Genomic DNA, 18,903 nt, shown 5'->3' on the forward strand with positions numbered 1-18,903 from the left:
AAGTGCAAGTATGCAAAACACTTTTACACTTTTACGGACACTTTTTTCATTTTACAAAAAGACTTTATTTTCTTAGTATTTGAAAAAGTGATATACTTTACATTGATATATTTATGTGATTTTCTATTCTTTTTCACATTTCTTTCAAAAAATGGAAATGATGCCATGTTTTAATAAGAATGTCACTCCCTGGCATTTAAAATTAATGAAGCATGATACATAACATTCAGACTGTGTGTTTCTATTTCTCAGAAGTAATTTCTCAAAGTGAAACAAGCTGGGATGTGAATACTTGTATTTCTATGATGCCAAAGGGAGAACTAGACTGAGTTAGCAAGATTTGCTGCTTAAAATGTGGCTGGGTTCATAAATTGTACTAATAGCATTAGCAATAGCAGTTAGACTTATATACAGTACCCCTTCACAGTGCTTTACAGCCCTCTCTAAGCAGTTTAGAGAGTCAGCATATTGCCCTCAACAATCTGGGTCCTCATTTTACCAATCACAGAAAGATGGAAGGCTGAGTGAACCTTGAGCCGGTGAGACCCGAACTGCCAAACTGCTGGCAGCCGGTGATCAGCAGAAGTAGCCTGTAGTACTGCATTCTAACCACTGGGCCACCTACTAAACAATAATGTACTTTGTTTCCTTTTGGCTTCCATTACTGGGTAAATCTAACCATTGTGAATTTTAGACCACTGTTGGTGGCTCCAGCATGTTACCTAGCCAATTGTGGCTTCCTTGTTTATCACTTTAACTTATATGAGATACCATTTTCAGAAACTCTAAGCAGCTTAAAAGGCATATGCATGGATAAAGTTAACAAGAATAATAACAAATAATTGTCTGGTACAGAACCAATTGAGCTAGCGTAACTTCCATCATCCCCAATACCTTTGTAAAAAGCCAAACATCTATCCAAGCAAAATGTAACAGGGAGGGAATGACTCAGCTATTTGGAGCGGGAGCGGGGAGCTCTTCCAAAGAAGGAAGCCATATTGAAAATGCTCTATTGCAGTGACTGTGTTGCAGTGACTTGGCATTTCATTGCCAAGTGAGCTCTGGAATATGCTTTTTCTCCCTGATCTTTTCACACTGGTAGATTCATCTTGGAGGTCTCAGAAATACTATATTTAGGCCTTCAGCTAAACTGGGTTTTAAAAAGTATAACCAGCAGTTGAGTTGCCCCTAAAAAAATAAGATAGCCGTTGGTCTCATAGTAGTTATATGAATTACATACCTAGTACATGGACTAGGTACTTGACAAATGGACTATGTAGGATTCTCCATGCCCTTATTACAGCTAAAAGACTTGTATTTCAACATTGGAAAGATAAATCTATAGCCCCATACTCAACGGACTGAAGCTCTGATTACACTTGGTGGTTTCAGGCAGGCTGCATATAGACATAAACTTTGTATGGATAAACGTAATATGAGACTCATGCAAAAGACAGTAGGCTAAAAACCTGTTAGCTATATAAGTGTATCAGGAATGAATACCTTATATTTTACACTTTTCCTGTTGTATTTTTCACTCATTTTTAAACCACTTGTTGTGTGTTTTGTAATCATGTGTGCATTTTTATGTCTGTTTCTTTTATCTTCTTTTTCTTTCACTATTCTAAATGCCATTACAAACTTATTTTAAAATAAAATGACCTGAACCATCTGAGGCTTCCAAATAATTCTTAAGGGGAGTTACTCCATTAAACATGGCTACGTTGTGGCTTACAATGATCTGTGAATCCAATCTATATCACAGCCTTCTAACTTCCATAACCTGAGATTTTATCATGGTGCATTTTAATTGCCTTTGGCATGGGCTGGAGATGAGCAGAGATAATTCTCTGTCTAGAGAGTAAAGTGATGCTGATAATGCAAAAACATGCTTGGTTTGCAGTATAGTTAGATAGTTCCACTAGCCCTTCCTTGTCATCTCTCCCTTTCTGTCACGTTTTCCCTGCAAACTGGCAGTAACCCTACTGATTAGCCTAACTATATTCAAATTCTCAAAACTCTTTTGGGAAACACAGGCTTAATTTTCTTTTTATAGTAGGCAAACATTGTGGTCTACCTTGCTTATGTACCTTGTGTCTCCTCATTATATGTATGCTTTTGTATTACTATTGGTATTTAGCTCTGCTTTTAGAGCATCTCGGCTGATGGTACATTTTTAAAGACGCTGTGTACTTTCTTATGCCAGCTTGGTCCATCTAATCCAGTACTGTCAGCATCAGAGCAAACATCCTTTATCACTAGCCGTGGTCACTAGAGTCGCTCAAAGTTGTAATTCAGCAACTTCTGGCGGTTGTAGGTTCTCTGCCCATTTTTATATAGTCACTCTTCAGACTGGTGTCTTCCCCAGCCTTATTCAGAGACTGAACAACATCTTCTAAATGCTCAATGAATATTCCACCACTTCATTATAGTTCTTCCTCATTTACTATATCTACACTATCTGTCTTTTTCTTCTACTTTTATTTTTTATTTTTTTATTTATCAAACTTATATACCGCACCATCTCCTGTAGGACTCAGGGCGGTTCACAGGCATATTAAAACAATATAAAAACAATATAATAAATAATAATAATATAATAATAATAATAAAACCCAGTTAAAACTAAATATTATCATAGCCTGATCACTAAAATAGTAAAAACCAGTAAAACCCCATTAAAATTTAGCTAAAACATTTTGTTCTTAGGCTAGTCCCGCACGCTGAAATAATAGAGTCTTCAGTTCACGTCTGAAGGTCTGGAGGTCAGGGAATTGTCGTAATCCTGGAGGAAGCTCGTTCCACAGGGCTGGTGCCACCACAGAGAAGGCCCTCCCCCTGGGGGTCGCCAACCTACATTATTTGGTCGACGGCACCCTGAGGAGGGCCACTCTGTGGGAGTGCACAGGTCGTTGGGAGGCAATCGGCGGCAGAAGGCGGTCTCGATTCCTGATTCCTCCAGAAACTTTTTTCAGGATGTCTGTATTTTATTGTCTTGAGCATTGCATACCCAATGTTCTTTCTCTTTGGTGTCTGTACCTGTTGGGTATTTTGTTCAGAAAGTTCATCTGGGCCAAAGGGAGCTGGACAAAATGTACGACTTTTCTGAGAATAGAAACTATATTTATTCTACTCTGATAGTATCACCTTTGTGTTCTGATTGACTAGCTCCTTTCATGGCTTTCCATAATTTACCCATCATACTGCATGATACTTTAGAAGATCCTCTCCAATATTATATCACATTGGGCAACAAATAAGCCACCACTGCATGCTTATATTGCCCATTAAGAAAACAACCACAGCTGAGAAATGTATAAAACGCTGACATTGACTAGGGATAGCTGCAATGGGTTCCTTTGAGTTTACAAAGAGAAATCTGTACATCTTCCCAACAATGGAGTACTCATAAGGTCACAGACAGAGAAAGGCTGTGAATGCTGCAAATAGAAGGGAGTCTGGGATTGCGCTTTGAATAGAATCTACCGGAGAAGAATCGGTTCCAATCTAAGGAGGAATTCTAATGCTGGGCAGCAGGCTATGAGGACATAACCTCTCAGTGGAAAATTATAATTGCTGTTGTTGTCTTGTGGTTTAATGCCGTCTAATATTTAAGATCAAGTTGGAAAGGTCATTTTTTTAATGTAATCCTTTTCAGACCCATGCTAAAAAAAAACATACTTTCCTAATTCTTTGTTACCATTTTTGTTCCTGGATAGAAACCAGGCTTCAGTTATCTTGGCTTAAGAGGGGAAATACATATTCTAAACACCTTGAGAGCACATCATCCCAGTGATAATTGGTTATTATTTAGATTATATGCAGCACAATGCATATTAAATGCATTGGTAGCAGATGCATTAAAAGATAAGGTGGCTGTGCATGCCTCTTTTTGAGAATTCAGTAACTGACAAATGAGAAAAATGCAATAATTTATGAGATTTTAAATAAGGATCCTTCCACATTTCAGAAATTATTCTGGGCTAATTCTACCTAATTACGAGAAAGTTGATAGTGTTGTTCTTGGTTTTTGATTCTCAATAAGCCTTTTAGCACTTAGACTTATATACCGCTTCACAGTGTTTTACAGCTCTCTCTAAGCAGTTTACAGAATCAGCATATTGTCCGCAACAGTCTGGGTCCTCATTTTACCGACCTCAGAAGGATGGAAGGCTGAGTCAACCTTGAGCCTGTCAGGGTCGAACTCCTGGCTGTGGGCAGAGTTTGCCTGCAATGCTGCATTCTAACCAGTGCACCACCACAGCTCTTTTAGGTGTCTGTTGTCCTATTATATATCTAAAAAATAAATTTTAAATAAAGATTTTTAATCATCTTTATTTTCAGAAACAGTAACAGGAAAGAATAATGATGGTGCAAAACTACATTATATGGGACTAACTCAGATGCATCATTGGGCACAAGCTTATAAAGCCTGTTCATTCCTGTTCAAGGGCATCTTCAAACAGGAGGTTTTCAATGTTGAACTTCTTCTCCCTTACACTAATTCTTTCTCCCTTACACTAACATTGCAGGGAACTTGGGTTGTTCAAACTTCAATCAGTGCTTTGTTTATTAACCACAGTTTAAACTAAGCTCATATGAAGACATGAGAAGGAAGACCTGATTAGTTTAAAGATAAGAGCCGAAGTTTTCAGCTTCTTTGCACTTACGCTAGTGAAAGTAGGAAGGTTCAAAGCTTTAGCATATAATGTTAAAACACTGTCCCAAAAGATGCACAGGTATAGAAAAAAAAAGAGTTCACCTTCAGCTGTACAGGATCCATACTGTCTGTTGAAACTGTCCTGTTATTCGTTCTATTTGTAATATATTTACCCAACTTTTCAGGAATCATCAAAGTGCTATTCAGCAACAATAAACATATCATAATTGCAACATAAACCATAGTTTGTTAGCAATTAAAAAGAATCCAAATTTAAAATGTATGTGCCTTAACGGGCTTAATGAAGCAGAACATATTGATCTTAACTTCAGAAGGAATGTCTTTGATAGTTTAGATGCAACACCCGAGAATGCTTCAACTGAACTATAGTTTAACAGAAATTGTAAACTTATCTGTATTACAAAAAATCCCTACATTTCTTAGCCATTTCCCTGAGTTTTGTTCAGAAGAACTGATTTTAAAGAAACTCTGCACTGTTTTGGGCAAGCTTCCTGCTTTCATAATTGCTATTGTATGTCATGTTCTATTTAATCTGAATTTGGTCTCTGCCCGGTGAGCTTTTGTTTCACACCGCCTCGGGCTACGGTCCTGTGTACACTTGCCTGACAATAAGTCCTACTGAACACAGCATGATTTATTTGTAAGTAAACCTGCATGGGAGTGGGCTGCGGATCCTGCATGCTCTGGCTGGCATGAGGTCATTGATTTGTGCTTGCTGTAGTTCTCTTAAAAGAGGAAAGGTAAAGAAGCCCTTAAGCGTAACTGAGGTCTTGGGGTGACATGAACACGCCCCGCAAGTTTTTTTGGCAATAATCTGGAGATGGTTTGCCATTGCTGCTTTCTGAGATGGTGATCAGCTTCTTAGCCTAGCCCAGGGATCGGCAACCTTAATCACTCAAAAAGCCACAAACGTCCTAACCGGAAGCCCCCATTCAATTCTGGAGCCGACCAGAAGTCTGGTTCCCCCATCATAGTCTCCTAGCGCAGTATCCTTTTTCCTCTGCTGACTGGAAGTCCGGTTTCCCCACTATAGAGTCTCCTCCTAGTGCAACATCCTTTTTCCTCTACCTGTCCCAACTGAAAGCCCTATGAATTGTGGAGCCAACCAGCAACAGGGAGCCACAGCAAAGGGATGAAAGAGCCACATGCGGTTCCAGAGCTGCAGGTTGCTGACCCCTGGCCTAGCCTTTAGCCTTGGGATTCACATCCAGGTCCTGAGCAGGCCTGATCCTGTTGAGCTGCTGAACAGTTGAGGCAGCGTTCTTTCCTAGCGACTAGCTCTTTTGACAGGGCTATCAAACTCCTGGCCCACGGGCCGGATGCATCACATGGTGGCCACGCCCATGCCCAGTTTAGCAAAGGGGGAAAAAGTCCCGATATGTCATGTGACGACGTCGTGATGATGTGAGTTTGACATCCCTGCCATAAGAGCTCTTAGATTTCCCTAAGGAGAGTCAGAATAGTGTGCAGTAGAGGTTAAAGCGCCAGATTAGGACTTGGGCAACCAATGTTAAAGTTGACCTTCAGCTGTAGAACCTCATTGAGTGATTCAGGTCAGTCACCGTTTTTCACTCTGTATTAACCACAGGGCTGTGAGGATAAAAAAGGAGAGTGCTATATACTGCCTTGAGCTCCTACAGCTCCTTGGTTTATAAATTACAACAACAAAAACAAATACGGGCTTTGTTGAAATTCATGCTGGAAATAAACTATGAGTTACTTGGAGAAGAAAAAGTATGCTGAAAACCATTTGGCATGCTACCTTTGCAAATCAGTCAAACCAAAAATTGTTCCAAGAGGAAGCGGCAAGATATTCCTATTACAAAATTAAATTTTACTTAATATTTCAGTTTGCAACCCCTGAATAAATTAGATGGAATTTTTTGGAAATATAACTGACATAACTTGCATTGAAACCCCGGCGGTTTCCCCAGGCATTTGAGTCAGATGTGTAGGTGGTGAGGGGAGTTGTTGTTCATCCCTCGGTCCCAGGAGTGGAGTAGAGGTTTTAAGTGTGGTGAGTTCTTGTGTTTTAATCGTGTAAACTGCTCAGAGTCATATGAAATGGGCAGTTGTATGAACCATGTAAATAAGTAAATGCAGATTTTACAGGCATTTTTGGAAGTATGCTATGAATTCCAATAGGCTGATCTTCCGGAGATATACTCAGGATCAAGGTCCTTCAGTAAGAGACTCTAGGAGATTTCCTGGATTATACAGTAATCTTCCTAAAACAGACCTGACTCAAGCTATATAAAAGTGTGTGCTAATGGGTTGGTACCCAGCTACCCAATTGTAGTGCCTTTGGAACAATCTTACATTCATATGCTAACTCAGATTGAGAGATGATAGATAGATAGATAGATAGATAGATAGATAGATAGATAGATAGATAGATAGATAGATAGATAGATAGATAGATGTTCGTGTTTGTGTATACATGGTTTATGAGAGTCCAATACTGATATGTCTCATTATGTGGGCCCTTCTCTTCATGTCTGCACTGTACTACTAAATATAATCTGCCATGAGAATGTGGATTATGCTAGAAATGGGACAATTGTATTGGCAGAATACTGTCTCATAGTTGGATGTGTTTGCTCTTTCCACAAGCAAGCAGTCTAGTTACACTTCAATGACATGATCAGCCAAGAAATCTACATCTGGATGTATTGAGTGAAATGTATGCACTGAGAATCCTTTTAACAAGCCAGACTAAATCATGGTCTGGTTTCACCTTAGTGTCTGACCAGGGATCTTCACTGTCACATCATGCTAAAAAAAACCCACAAAAATAATTTGTGAAGCCACTTCTGCTGGCAAGAGGAATAAAGTGGGAATGATCAAACTTTTATTTATTTTTTATTTTATTTATTTTGTCACAACAATATATATAAGTATCATACAAAAAGATTATATAGTGTATAAACATATATATGAGTAAATATTAGGAGGAATAAGCATATATGTATATATATAAGAAGAAGAAAAAGATAAACAATAGGACAGGAACGGTAGGCACGTTTGTGCGCTTATGCTCCTCTTAGGAATGGGGTGAGGTCAATATTAGAAATATTGGTCACAAGCAACTCAGATTCTCAGAATTTTGACATGGTGTGACATGTAAATGTGTCCAACGGCCTTCAAAATAAACTGCTTGAGCAGGATTTTTATGTCTACAACTTAGAGGTGTTTTTTTTTTTAAATGATGCCAATATTTTTTCATGCTGTGTATTTTAAGCCCTGCTTCCTTCCTCTTCCCCTTTTAGTTGTTTGTTAATGGCCGGTCAGTCGTATTTAAAACTGTGAATCTTGAAAGAGTGTTATGCAAAGAATAATTTCTGGAATGGCATGGAAAGGCGGATGCTTTTTGCATCCAGAGCTCTTAATAGATACAACATTGTTTTGTTTGGCTGCAGGCTATTTCCTTTGTTATGTCGGTGTTCCTCTGAGCTAGTGTGTGTTAGGCCCCTTTGGCTGCAGAGGGTTTTGTTTTTTTTAACAACTGTTTTTGTGCTTGAATAATAGCAGTGTTAAGAGTGTATAATACTGTAAGCCTTTCTTTTTTAAGAAATAGAAGGACAGCAGAAAAAAAAAGAGAGGGATTGTGACTTTTCAATACTACTGGAGCAGACTCTAACCAAAGGAGAAAAGAGACTTGGTCACTTTTATTGGGAGCCACAGTATGTCTTTTCTTGTTGACTGATCCCATTCTTGCTTTGCCCTCTTTGTCTTGGGCTCATGCCTATATATTTGAAAGCCAGTGTGGCTTTTGTCCCTTCTGCCATCTCCCAGGTGTTTTGCCCACCTCTTTCCAAAAGGATGCAACTGGGGACAGAAACGACTCAATTTTTTGCATGATGGACGAGGCAGTGGTTAATAGTCCTCCTCCACAATTAGTTCTTCAAATGGAACTTCAGGAAAAAAATAAGAATAAGTGCCTTATCAGAATTTATTTATTTATTTATTAAATTTTTATACCGCCCTTCTCCCGAAGGACTCAGGGCGGTTTACAGCCATAATAAAAGACAACAGCAATATACACATAAAACCACAGTTTAAAAAACTTATTATACAAATGGCCGAATTAAAACATTTAGAATAAAACCCCAAATTTTAAAATGTTAAAACATTAAAACTAATTAAAATCCTATTAAAATCCTATGCCAGTCCTGCGCGAACAAACAAATAGGTCTTCAGCTCTCGGCGGAAAGTCCGAAGGTCCGGCAGTTGCCAAAGTCCAGGGGGAAGTTTGTTCCAAAGGGTGGGAGCCCCCACAGAGAAGGCCCTCTCCCTGGGGGCCACCAGCCGACATTGCTTGGCGGACGGCACCCTAAGGAGTCCCTCTCTGTGCGAGCGTACAGGTCGGTGGGAGGCATTTGGTAACAGCAGGCGGTCCCGTAAGTACCCTGGCCCTAAGCCATGGAGTGCTTTAAAGGTAGTCACCAACACCTTGAAGTGCACCCGAAAGACCACAGGTAGCCAGTGCAGACTGCGCAGGAGAGGTGTTACATGGGAGCAACGTGTGGCTCCCAGTATCACTAGCGCAGCTGCATTCTGAACCAACTGGAATTTATCAGAATTTGCCCTGGACACAAAAGCATATCTTTGTGCTGAATGAGAAAAGAGCACTTTCAAACTGAGCATATGAGTTGGATCTATCTATGCCCATGCATAAGGTTTCGTGATAGGACTTGATTGTGCATCAAGGTAGCTTGTTAGTGTTTCAGTGATGATTGCCTCTTCTTGGAAATGACGGGCTTATCCATGCTGTGAAGCTGCTTCATCACCAGCATGAACCAGCAACCATTTGTGGAGGGTAGGAATGGATGACAGCCTTCGTACATGCCCATGCCCACCACACTGGGAACAGGCCAGAGAAGTGCTTCTTCACCAAGACTCATGGGGAAAATGTTTTGCAGGGAAGCAGCAGCAGGCTTTGCAAATACATACATGTTGATGCTTTAAATATAGAGTTGCTTTAAATTTCATTTATGTTTGTATACATGGGGGGTGGGGTTGTGTCTGGGTAACACACAAATTACAAGTATATCTACTCAGGAAGATCCACCCAGAGGAAGGAAGGTGATTGGCAAATGCTTTCCTGGAAAAGAAAGATGGGAAAGCCCAGCAACCAGGGAATTGTCCAGTAGGAGGATGTGGTGTCTGCAATTTGGACTGAATACCTTGCAAAATGCTGCCAAAACATCTCAGTCCAAACAGGGTTTTCTTAAAATGGCTTAGAGTCAAGCAGCCATGAACAAAAGAAAGGAGCAGCTTAAGATACAATGCTTGTAAGATTGTGTTAGATTTGTCCTGTTTTATTCCTACAGCCATTTCCAGTGGAGTAAAGAAGATCTTTGGACATATCAGGTCGTCACTGGTCAGTATCCAAGTGACATGCAAGGTAGAAGAACGCTCTATTTGGATATGCTTCAGAAACTTCTACCTCACAAATCTAGACAAAGCCTTGTAAGTTGTAAACTTCTCTTTTTTAAATTCAATTATTGGGACGACAATTCAGTTTTAAAAGTTTTCAATAGGTTTTGCTGATTATAAGATTCCGCTTAGCACTGCGCACATGGAATTGCACTTGGGACTTTTCATTTTTCCTCTTCTTTTGATCTCTGTCATCTTTCAAATGTGTTCCAGATAATCCCATCCCTCCAAAAATAGTACAAAACAGTCACACATTTGTATTTTTTTTTTAAAAAGCATAATGCAGCACAATTCACATAAGTCAGTGTTGTCAAACTGGTTATGGTATTCACTGAAATACTGTACTATAATATGTGTGTGAATGGATTATGTCTCTGTAAGCAAGGTGCTCTGTGTTCAGATCTCCAGGTTCTCATATCCACACCTGCAGTCTTTTAAATCCATCCAAGCTTAATATCTGCCTCTGAATCTATTATCAATCATCGTAGCTCTTCCTAAAGGTCGAGAACCGCCTGGAATGGGATTCAACAGGATATGATAAAATGCTGCCAAATCTGAAAATTGGCAGAAATTGGCACACACACTGTATCTTACATGTAGGAGCAACTTCCTGTTTTTGTATAGATTACTTCTCACTTTTTTAATATGTTCATTTATTTGCGTATATACTAGCCCAACTCACCTTACAGGGTTGTTGTCCTGGGGAACATAGCAGGGAGAAGGAGTATGAGGTAGGTTTGCTTCCTTGAATGAAAACAATAAAGGAGGGATATAAATAAAACTAATAAATAATCCTCCACATGTTTGGTGAAAGAGCTTTTTCTCTGTGGTTTTCCAATCACTAATGTTGGGGCTGTTCCAATCTCTGGAAAGAAAATATTCTTCAAGGGTGAGGCCATCAGAGACAGCAGTTGTCTTCAGACTCTCACACACTCATTTTGTGAGGAAAAACAACTTTTTGAGACCTTCCTCCGACTGGGGAGAATGGCATGGCAACCTATGGCCCTTGAGATATTGCTCTCAGGAGCCCCAGCCAACATGGCTAATGGGGAAGGGAATTGAAAGTTGAAATAGTTAGAGCCACAAGTTCTACACTTTTGCTCTGCAGTCTGCTTGGAACTGTAAATGTAATGTATTGTTGTTCGAAATGTTCAGCAAATTCACTAATGTTACCAGGCAAGCAAAATAGCCATTCAATATCCGAAATAAATGCTAGGTTAGATAATATAAAAAACATACCTACATGCCCACACTAAGGGTCAGTATTCAAAAGTCCACAATCTTATAACTCAGCTTCTTCTCTGAGCTGAAAGCAAAACACAGCAACATCCAATCATTTCTAAATAGTGGAACATTCATTCATAGAACTCTCCGCATATCACAGTGAAATCCACGATAGCACTCCAGTTAGTTTCATACAGCATTCATGTTACATTCCTGCTGCATTTGGTAGAAACTTTTTTTGTACACAAAATGATATGTCTAACAAAATGTGTTTTTCGGGGGGAGGCAATTGAGTAGATCTACGAGAGACGACTTGGGGAGAAGACTAGCTTTAAATTTCTCCGCTTTCTCAGCTGCAGATGCCTTTTATTCTTTCCTCTGGCCTCTTGTCAATATGTTACAAATATTTCTGGGTTGTTGATTTAGTTAGGTTAACCCTTATAAATGCCTTGCAATGTGGCTCTTGTTAGTTTTTGAGAAGGGCATGATTCGCTCATGCTTTTATTAGCTGACCTTCTCTTGGTTTCAAATAAGGTCATTTTTAACATCCAATTAAAGCAACCTTTAGCTGTTAGGGTTTAGAAGATCAATTCTGCCTATTTCCAAAATAACCCGCTTTTCCTTTGTTGCTTCCATTCTCCCCACCCCCACCCCCCACTGCAGATTGCTCATGAAAAGTCTTGGGACCACTATTACTTTACCAGGAACCAATTGAGAGTGCTGATGTTCAACTGGGTGCAAGCTAGGAAAACATTCTTAGTGAAGGCGGTGATGACTCTCTCAGAAGCTTGCGCTGCTTATGAGACTGAAATGATGGTGGCTAATAATAGAAGAAAACAGCAGGAAATATGTGCTAATCTGAAAGAGAAGGTAGGTTCAATTGCACAACCCTCTATTAAATTATTGCTGCTTTGCATATCCTGTCGTATTCAGTATTGACTTGAAGGGGGAAAAATGAGCAGTAGCTATACATGGGCTTCCACCATATCCTGAAATAACGGCACTCGTTGTTAAGTCATCTTTTCAAGATGATACTGTTGACTTACACGCCCTCAAATGGATTGGAGAACTCTTGTTTCATTTTGTTACAAAAATAAGAGCAATTTGTTTTTAATTTAGGTGCTCTTGAGACTTTGCATTAAAGGGCCAGCGTTACTTTACTTCACCATGTCTGTACAGTTGTATGTGGAAATGTGTTTGGGTGGGGAGAGAGAGTGTTTCAATTAATCCTATCCTGATGCATAGTAGGACAACAACTAATTGACTGTGACTTATTTTCTCCCATTAGCAGTAACAGCATGCTGGAATAATATGGCTAAAATGAAAAAAAAATGTGCGTCTATCGGTTCTCTAAATGTGGCTCAGATCCATATACCGTATATACTCGAATATAAGCCGATCCGAGTATAAGCCGAGGTCCCCAATTTTACCCCAAAAACTGGGGTAAACTGGGGACTCGAGTATAAGCCGAGGGTGGGAAATGAGGCACCTACCGGTTGGGGAAACCCTCCCTCCCTCAGCTGAGAAGGCTGGCGGCTCCCCCGCCCCGCCCTCTCACTGCACCGGCAGGGCTTCCCCGCGCCGTCCGGTAAAATGTGAAAAAAAGAAAAAAAAAAACTTGAGTATAAGCCGTATATACTCGAGTATAAGCCGAGGGGCTTAAAAAAAAAAAAAAACTCGAGTATAAGCCGTATAGACCTGAGTATAAGCCGAGGGGACGTTTTTCAGCACAAAAAACGTGCTGAAAAACTCGGCTTATACTCGAGTATATACGGTAATTGGGAGATGGAAGAAAAAGAGGGGCCCTCTATGAAATTATCACATTCCTTCAATGTAAAGATGCTGGACCGATATCTTAATGTGAAAAAAAGTAGCCTGGAAGTCTGGAAAAGGAAACCAGTTGTTGCTAAATGATCAGTGCAAACTGAACTGAATAGTCAACAAGTTTTGTTTCTGCCAACATTCCTGGAAGTTTTGCTCTTGCCTCTCTGTGGTCTGTACTCCTGTATGCTGTAATATAATTGAAACATGATATTGATGCAATGTGATTGATACATGGTACTTATGCAGGCTATATATAAGCTTACAATAGATTTTAGATTAATGCATTGTGCAAACCTAGCTTGTGAGGTAAATACATGGTTCAGTTTACCATGGGGAAGCATGTGACATGAGCACAATTCATCAGCATTATTCTGTGTCTGTTATTGTACTTTTCTTGCAATTAAATCAGACCTTAGTAGCAGTACCTCAGGTTTGATGATCCCTCTGTTGAGCTAAACAATGCTCATTCACCTGGGGTTTGGAATGATCTGTCTTATTTTTGCTGTTTGGTGTACCTTTATGGTATAATGAAAAATGAGCATTTGATGAGCAGCAGCTGTCAGAAGCTCCCTTGACTTTCAACCATGCCTAGTGCAGGTGTCCTCAAGTTATAATGGCAATTAGGACCAGAATTTCCATCTCTAAGTGATGTGGTTGCATCACTTAGTGTGATGCTGCATGACCGAACCCTAACCCTAACCACATCACTTAGTGATGGTAATCCTGGCAGTTTTGGTTGTGGCCATAACCCAAGACCTTGCAGGTCACTAGGCAGGAAGAGGTGGAAATCACAGGTTGGCAAGTGCACAGTTGTTATAGAGGGGTTGCCACAAGGAGGCACTATTGAGCAAAAAAGCTGAAGGAGTGGAAGCAACATCTGACTTCCTGCTAGCTTCACCATCATCGAATTTGTTTGTGGGAAGACAGCAGGAAACATTGGAAATCACAATGATATGACCATGGCCTACTACAATGTATTAATCACAAACTGGACACCGAGTGCCAGAATCAGTTATGTGACCATGGGGATGCTGCAATGGCTGCAAATTTACAATTGGCCAGTCCTTTGCAATTGCTTGTCCTCCTTGTTCAGCACTGTTATGACTTTGAATGGTTTCTGAACAAGTTGTCAAAGATTACCTATAGTAATTTCCTTGTTGGGAAGTTCTTAATCTCTAGGGTTCCCCTGATATTATAGAACCGTGATGATGAACCTATGACACGCGTGCCACAGGTGGCATGCAGAGCCCTCTCTGCGGGTGCACAAGCTGTCGCCCCAGCTCAGTTCCGCCGCTCATGTGCATGTGCCTCCTGCTGGCCAGATGGTTTTCGGGTCTCTGCTGTGCATACGTGTGGGGGCACATGCGGGAGACAAGTGTGCATACATGGGGGAACGGGATGCACATGAAGGGGTCACACATAAGTGCATGGGGGCAGGGCGAATAGGGAGTCATGTGCGCATGTGCGAGGTGGTGTGTGCAGAGGCGGGGTGCACATGAGGTCACACATGCATGTGTGGGAAGTTGCACACGGGGAGGTCATGAGCAGGGGCAGGGCGTGTGGGGGATCACTTGCACATGGCATTATGGCTGTGTGTGTATGCTTTTGGCACTCGCTGCCGAAAAAGTTATCCATAAATGTCTTAGAACTAAGGAGAAATTTCCTAACAGTGAGAACAATTAACCAGGGGAACGGTTTGCCTTCAGAAGTTGTAGGTGTTCCATTACTGGAGGTTTTTAAGAAGAGACTGGACAGCCACTTGTCTGGAATGGTAGAGGGTCTCCTGCTTGAGGGAATGGGATAACTTGCCACAGCCAATTTGCTGCGGCCAGCTCACAACAGCCAACTCACCACAGCCAACTCACCATGACCAACTTGCCGTGGGACAACTTGCCATGACCAACTCACTGTAGGAAAACTCACTAGAGGACAATTTAGCAATTCTATTTAATTATTTACAATAAATAAAAATTATTTTAATTTTTGCCATCTGTCCCTCCTTTTGCATCCTTTCTTTAATGATTCTATTCCACCATTTCTTCAATATTAATATAACTCTTGTCCCACAGTGAGTTGTCCTGTGGTGAGATGGCCATGGCGAGTTGTCTTGCAGCAAATTGGCCGTGGTGAGTCGGCCGTGGTGAGTTGGCCAAGGCGAATTATCATAAACCCTCTGCTTGAACAGGGGTTTGGACTAGAAGACCTTCAAGGTCCCTTCCAACTCTGTTATTCTAAGATAGTGGTTTACCTTCTCAAAAAAGCAATCACTGGATACAAAAGAATGGAACACTTTGGTTTAGCGTACAACTTTCTCTTTTTATGTAAGGTTATTCAGAAGATGGTTGCCTTTCAGTTCCAAAGATCTCTTAGAAAATGTATTATCTTCATACTTTTAAGCGGGTTCAGATCTGATTATAGCACTGGAATTGCATTGATTGTACTTGTTGAGAACTTCTTTAGGGGTTTAGGATGAGATAACCTATCCATTTTAACCACCCTGTGATTTATAATACTATCAAGCATGGTATCCTTATGGACCAACTTAGGGATTTAGGAGTGGGGGACACCCTTCTGTGCTGGTTCTTTTCGTTTTAGGAGGGCTAGTTGCTATCAGTATTGGTGGAAGGGGCAGCACTAGATGTTTACTTTGTGGGTGTCATGACTCTATTTTCTCCCCACTTCTGTTCTGCATCTTCATGAAGCCATTAGGGAGGTCTTCTGAGGATAGAAAGCAAAATATCATTAACATGCAGATAATATTCAATTATACAGTGCCACATCTGGCTAATTAAGTGATATTGTCAGAATTCTTTCTGAATCCCTGAATACTGTGGAATCTGGATGGGGAAGGACACAGTTTGGCTAAACTCTAGCAGCACCGAGTGGCTGAAGGAAATGTTAACTTAGAATGGCATAGCACTGCTCCAGATGAAGTCAGTGCAAAATTTGGAGCAAATGGCAGCTATGGCTAAAAGGACCTTGGACAAATCCATTCTCTGTGTTAATGAGGCACATTCTTAGACCTGAGGCCTTGGGCATGATCATTCATCCCTCATCTCTTCCCATTTGGACTTACGAATAGGGCTGTTCTTAAAGAACATTTGGAAGCCACAGCTGAAATGAGCTCTTTTGGACACAGTGTGGGACACCCATGTGATTCAGCTGCTCTATGTGCTGCATTGGTTCTCACTAGGCTTCCAGATACAATTCAAGAAGCTGATTATGACCCTACTTGGCACAGGGACCAACTATTGAGATTGTTCATGCTTGTTCCATCAGATCTGGCCGAGTTCTGTGAAGTAGTGTCATTTAGTGGGAACGAGGAGATATGCATTTCCCCTTGAGATTTGGATGTCCCTGAACTTATGAGGCTTTAGGAGAACCTTAAAAACATGAATCTTTGCCCAGAAGTTGCGGCCAAGATCTTTGAAGAGCCTAATTTTATGTGGTTAAATAAGATACGGGAGTTTTTGTGTGTGCATTGTATGCTATTTGGATGTTCTGCCATTGTTTTAACTTTTGGTTTTGGACTCTTAATATATGGTTAGCCATCCAAAATTATGAGAACCATGGCCATATATTGTAAATTGTCTAAATAAATAAATAAATAAATAAATAAATAAATAAATACATTTTGATAGGCAGTTCCAATGTTTTATATTCTAGAACTGTGATGGTGACCCTATGGCATGCGTGTCAGAGGTGGCACACAGAGCCCTCTCTGCGGGCACGGGCACCATCACCAGTTAATTTTCTGGTTTCAGGCGCACACATGCGCGCCGGCCAGCTGGTCTTCTCAGGCGCCAGAGTGCCTGAAAAAAGCCTGAAAAACAGCCAAAAAACAGGCTTTTTTGGGGGCTGCCTTTTGGGCCAAAAACAGCCCTGAAACTGGCCTGGAAAACGGCCTGAAAGCAGTTTGAAAAACAGCCAAAAAACATGCATGTGCACATTGGCCAGACGGTCTTTGGGTTTCCAGTGCTCCGGGACACATACATGTACTCGCTTTCTGGTTTGAGCACTCAGTGCTGAAAAGGTTCGCCATCACTGTCCTAGAAGCTCAGAAGTCTTTATGTTTTGTTTTATTGGTGTGTGCATGTTATTTTAATTTAATTTGCAAATTAATATCTTTCTCTACACTAGGCAATTTTAAATGAGCTATTCTTTTATTTTTGGATGGCATAGCTTAGCTTTCAAAGTTACAGACACTTAACTACTCACGTTCAGTGCCACTAGAAATTATGGTGATTTGTAAAATAAAGGCAAGCAGAAGTATATGAATAGCTCAAAGGTCTTTTTAATAATAAAAAACAATAAGGTAGTTTACCTTTCTAAATTTCCAAGAATTTCTAAGAAGGTATAGGATATTTTTAAAAAACGTAATTTTAATTTAAAATAATTACAGGTAGTCCTTGCTTAATGACTGATCACTTGGTGACCATTTAGAGTTCTGATGGCTTCAGCAGCTCCCCTGAAGTCACATGACTGTGCTTTGAGCACTTGGCAACCTGGTCACCTTTATGGGTTATAGCATTCCATAGTCACATAACTTGTGATTTACAACATTTTTTGCCAGTATCTGGTCTTTTTGGTTGGTTTCTGATAAAAAGTACCCTTAGAAATATACTGATTTGTTTAGTTTAACATTTTTATTGTGTTATAAGAGAAAATAAGAAACAAAATACAAAAGTAAATAGGAGAACAGTGGGCAGGCAGAGTGGGAAGAGAAGTGAGGAAGAAAGTAGGAAAAAAAGAATAGAATAGAATTTTTTTTATTGGCTAAGTGTGATTGGACACACATGGAATTTGTTTTTGTGCATATGCTCTCAGTGTACATAAAATAAAAGATACCTTCATCAAGGTACAACACTTAATGATAGTCATAGGGTACAAATTTAACACTTAATGATACAACACTTAATGATAGTCATAGGCTACAATTAAGCAATCAGGAAACAATCAATAGCAGTATAAATCATAAGGATACAAGCAACAAAGTTACAGTCATAAGTGGAAGGAGATGGGTGATGGGAACAATGAGAAGATTAATAGTAGTGCAGATTTAGTAACTAGTTTGACAGTGTTGAGAGAATTATTTGTTTAGCAGAGTGATGGCGTTTAGGGAAAAAGCTGTTCTTGTGTCTAGTTGTTCTGGTGTGCAGTGCTCTGTAGCATCGTGTTGAGGGTAGGAGTTGAAACAAGTTATGTCCAGGATGTGAGGGATCTGTAAATATTTTCACAGTCCTCTTTTTGATTTGTGCAATATACGGTCCTCAATGGAAGGCAGGTTGGTAGCAATTGTTTTTTCTGCAGTACTAATTATCCTCTGAAGTCTGTGTCTTTCTTGTTGGGTTGCAGAACCAAACCAGACAGTTATAGAGGTGCAGGTGACAGACTCAATAATTCCTCTGTAAAACTGGATCAGCAGCTCCTTGGGCAGTTTGAGCTTTCTGAGTTGGCGCAGAAAGAACATTTTTTGTTGTCCTTTTTTGATGACATTTTTGATGTTAGCTGTCCATTTTAGATCTTGTGATATGGTAGAACCTAGAAATTTGAAGGTTTCTACTGTTGCTACTGTGTTGTCTAGTATTGTGAGAGGTGGAAGTATGGAAGGGTTTCTCCTAAAGTCTGAGTGTGTGAAGTTCCAGATTGTTCCGGTCGCACCATGAGGCTAGTCGTTCAATCTCCTGTCTGTATGCAGATTCGAATGAGACCGATCACTGTTGTGTCATCTGCAA

General features: G+C 40.3%; 1 protein-coding gene across 5 annotated transcripts in view; it reads left to right on the forward strand.

Moving 5' to 3' along the window:
* The window catches only part of CCDC148 (coiled-coil domain containing 148), a 189,833-nt gene that overhangs the window by 113,167 nt on the left and 57,763 nt on the right, over window positions 1–18,903 (forward strand). For all 5 annotated transcript variants that reach the window (XM_058192293.1, XM_058192303.1, XM_058192314.1 and 2 more), the window contains 2 exons: window positions 10,015–10,153; window positions 12,008–12,214. In XM_058192293.1, the coding sequence (XP_058048276.1) occupies window positions 10,015–10,153; window positions 12,008–12,214 (346 nt within the window). The remainder of the gene's footprint in view (window positions 1–10,014; window positions 10,154–12,007; window positions 12,215–18,903) is intronic.

This window comes from Ahaetulla prasina, chromosome 1 (assembly GCF_028640845.1).
Source record: "Ahaetulla prasina isolate Xishuangbanna chromosome 1, ASM2864084v1, whole genome shotgun sequence".
Classification (NCBI taxonomy): domain Eukaryota; kingdom Metazoa; phylum Chordata; class Lepidosauria; order Squamata; family Colubridae; genus Ahaetulla; species Ahaetulla prasina.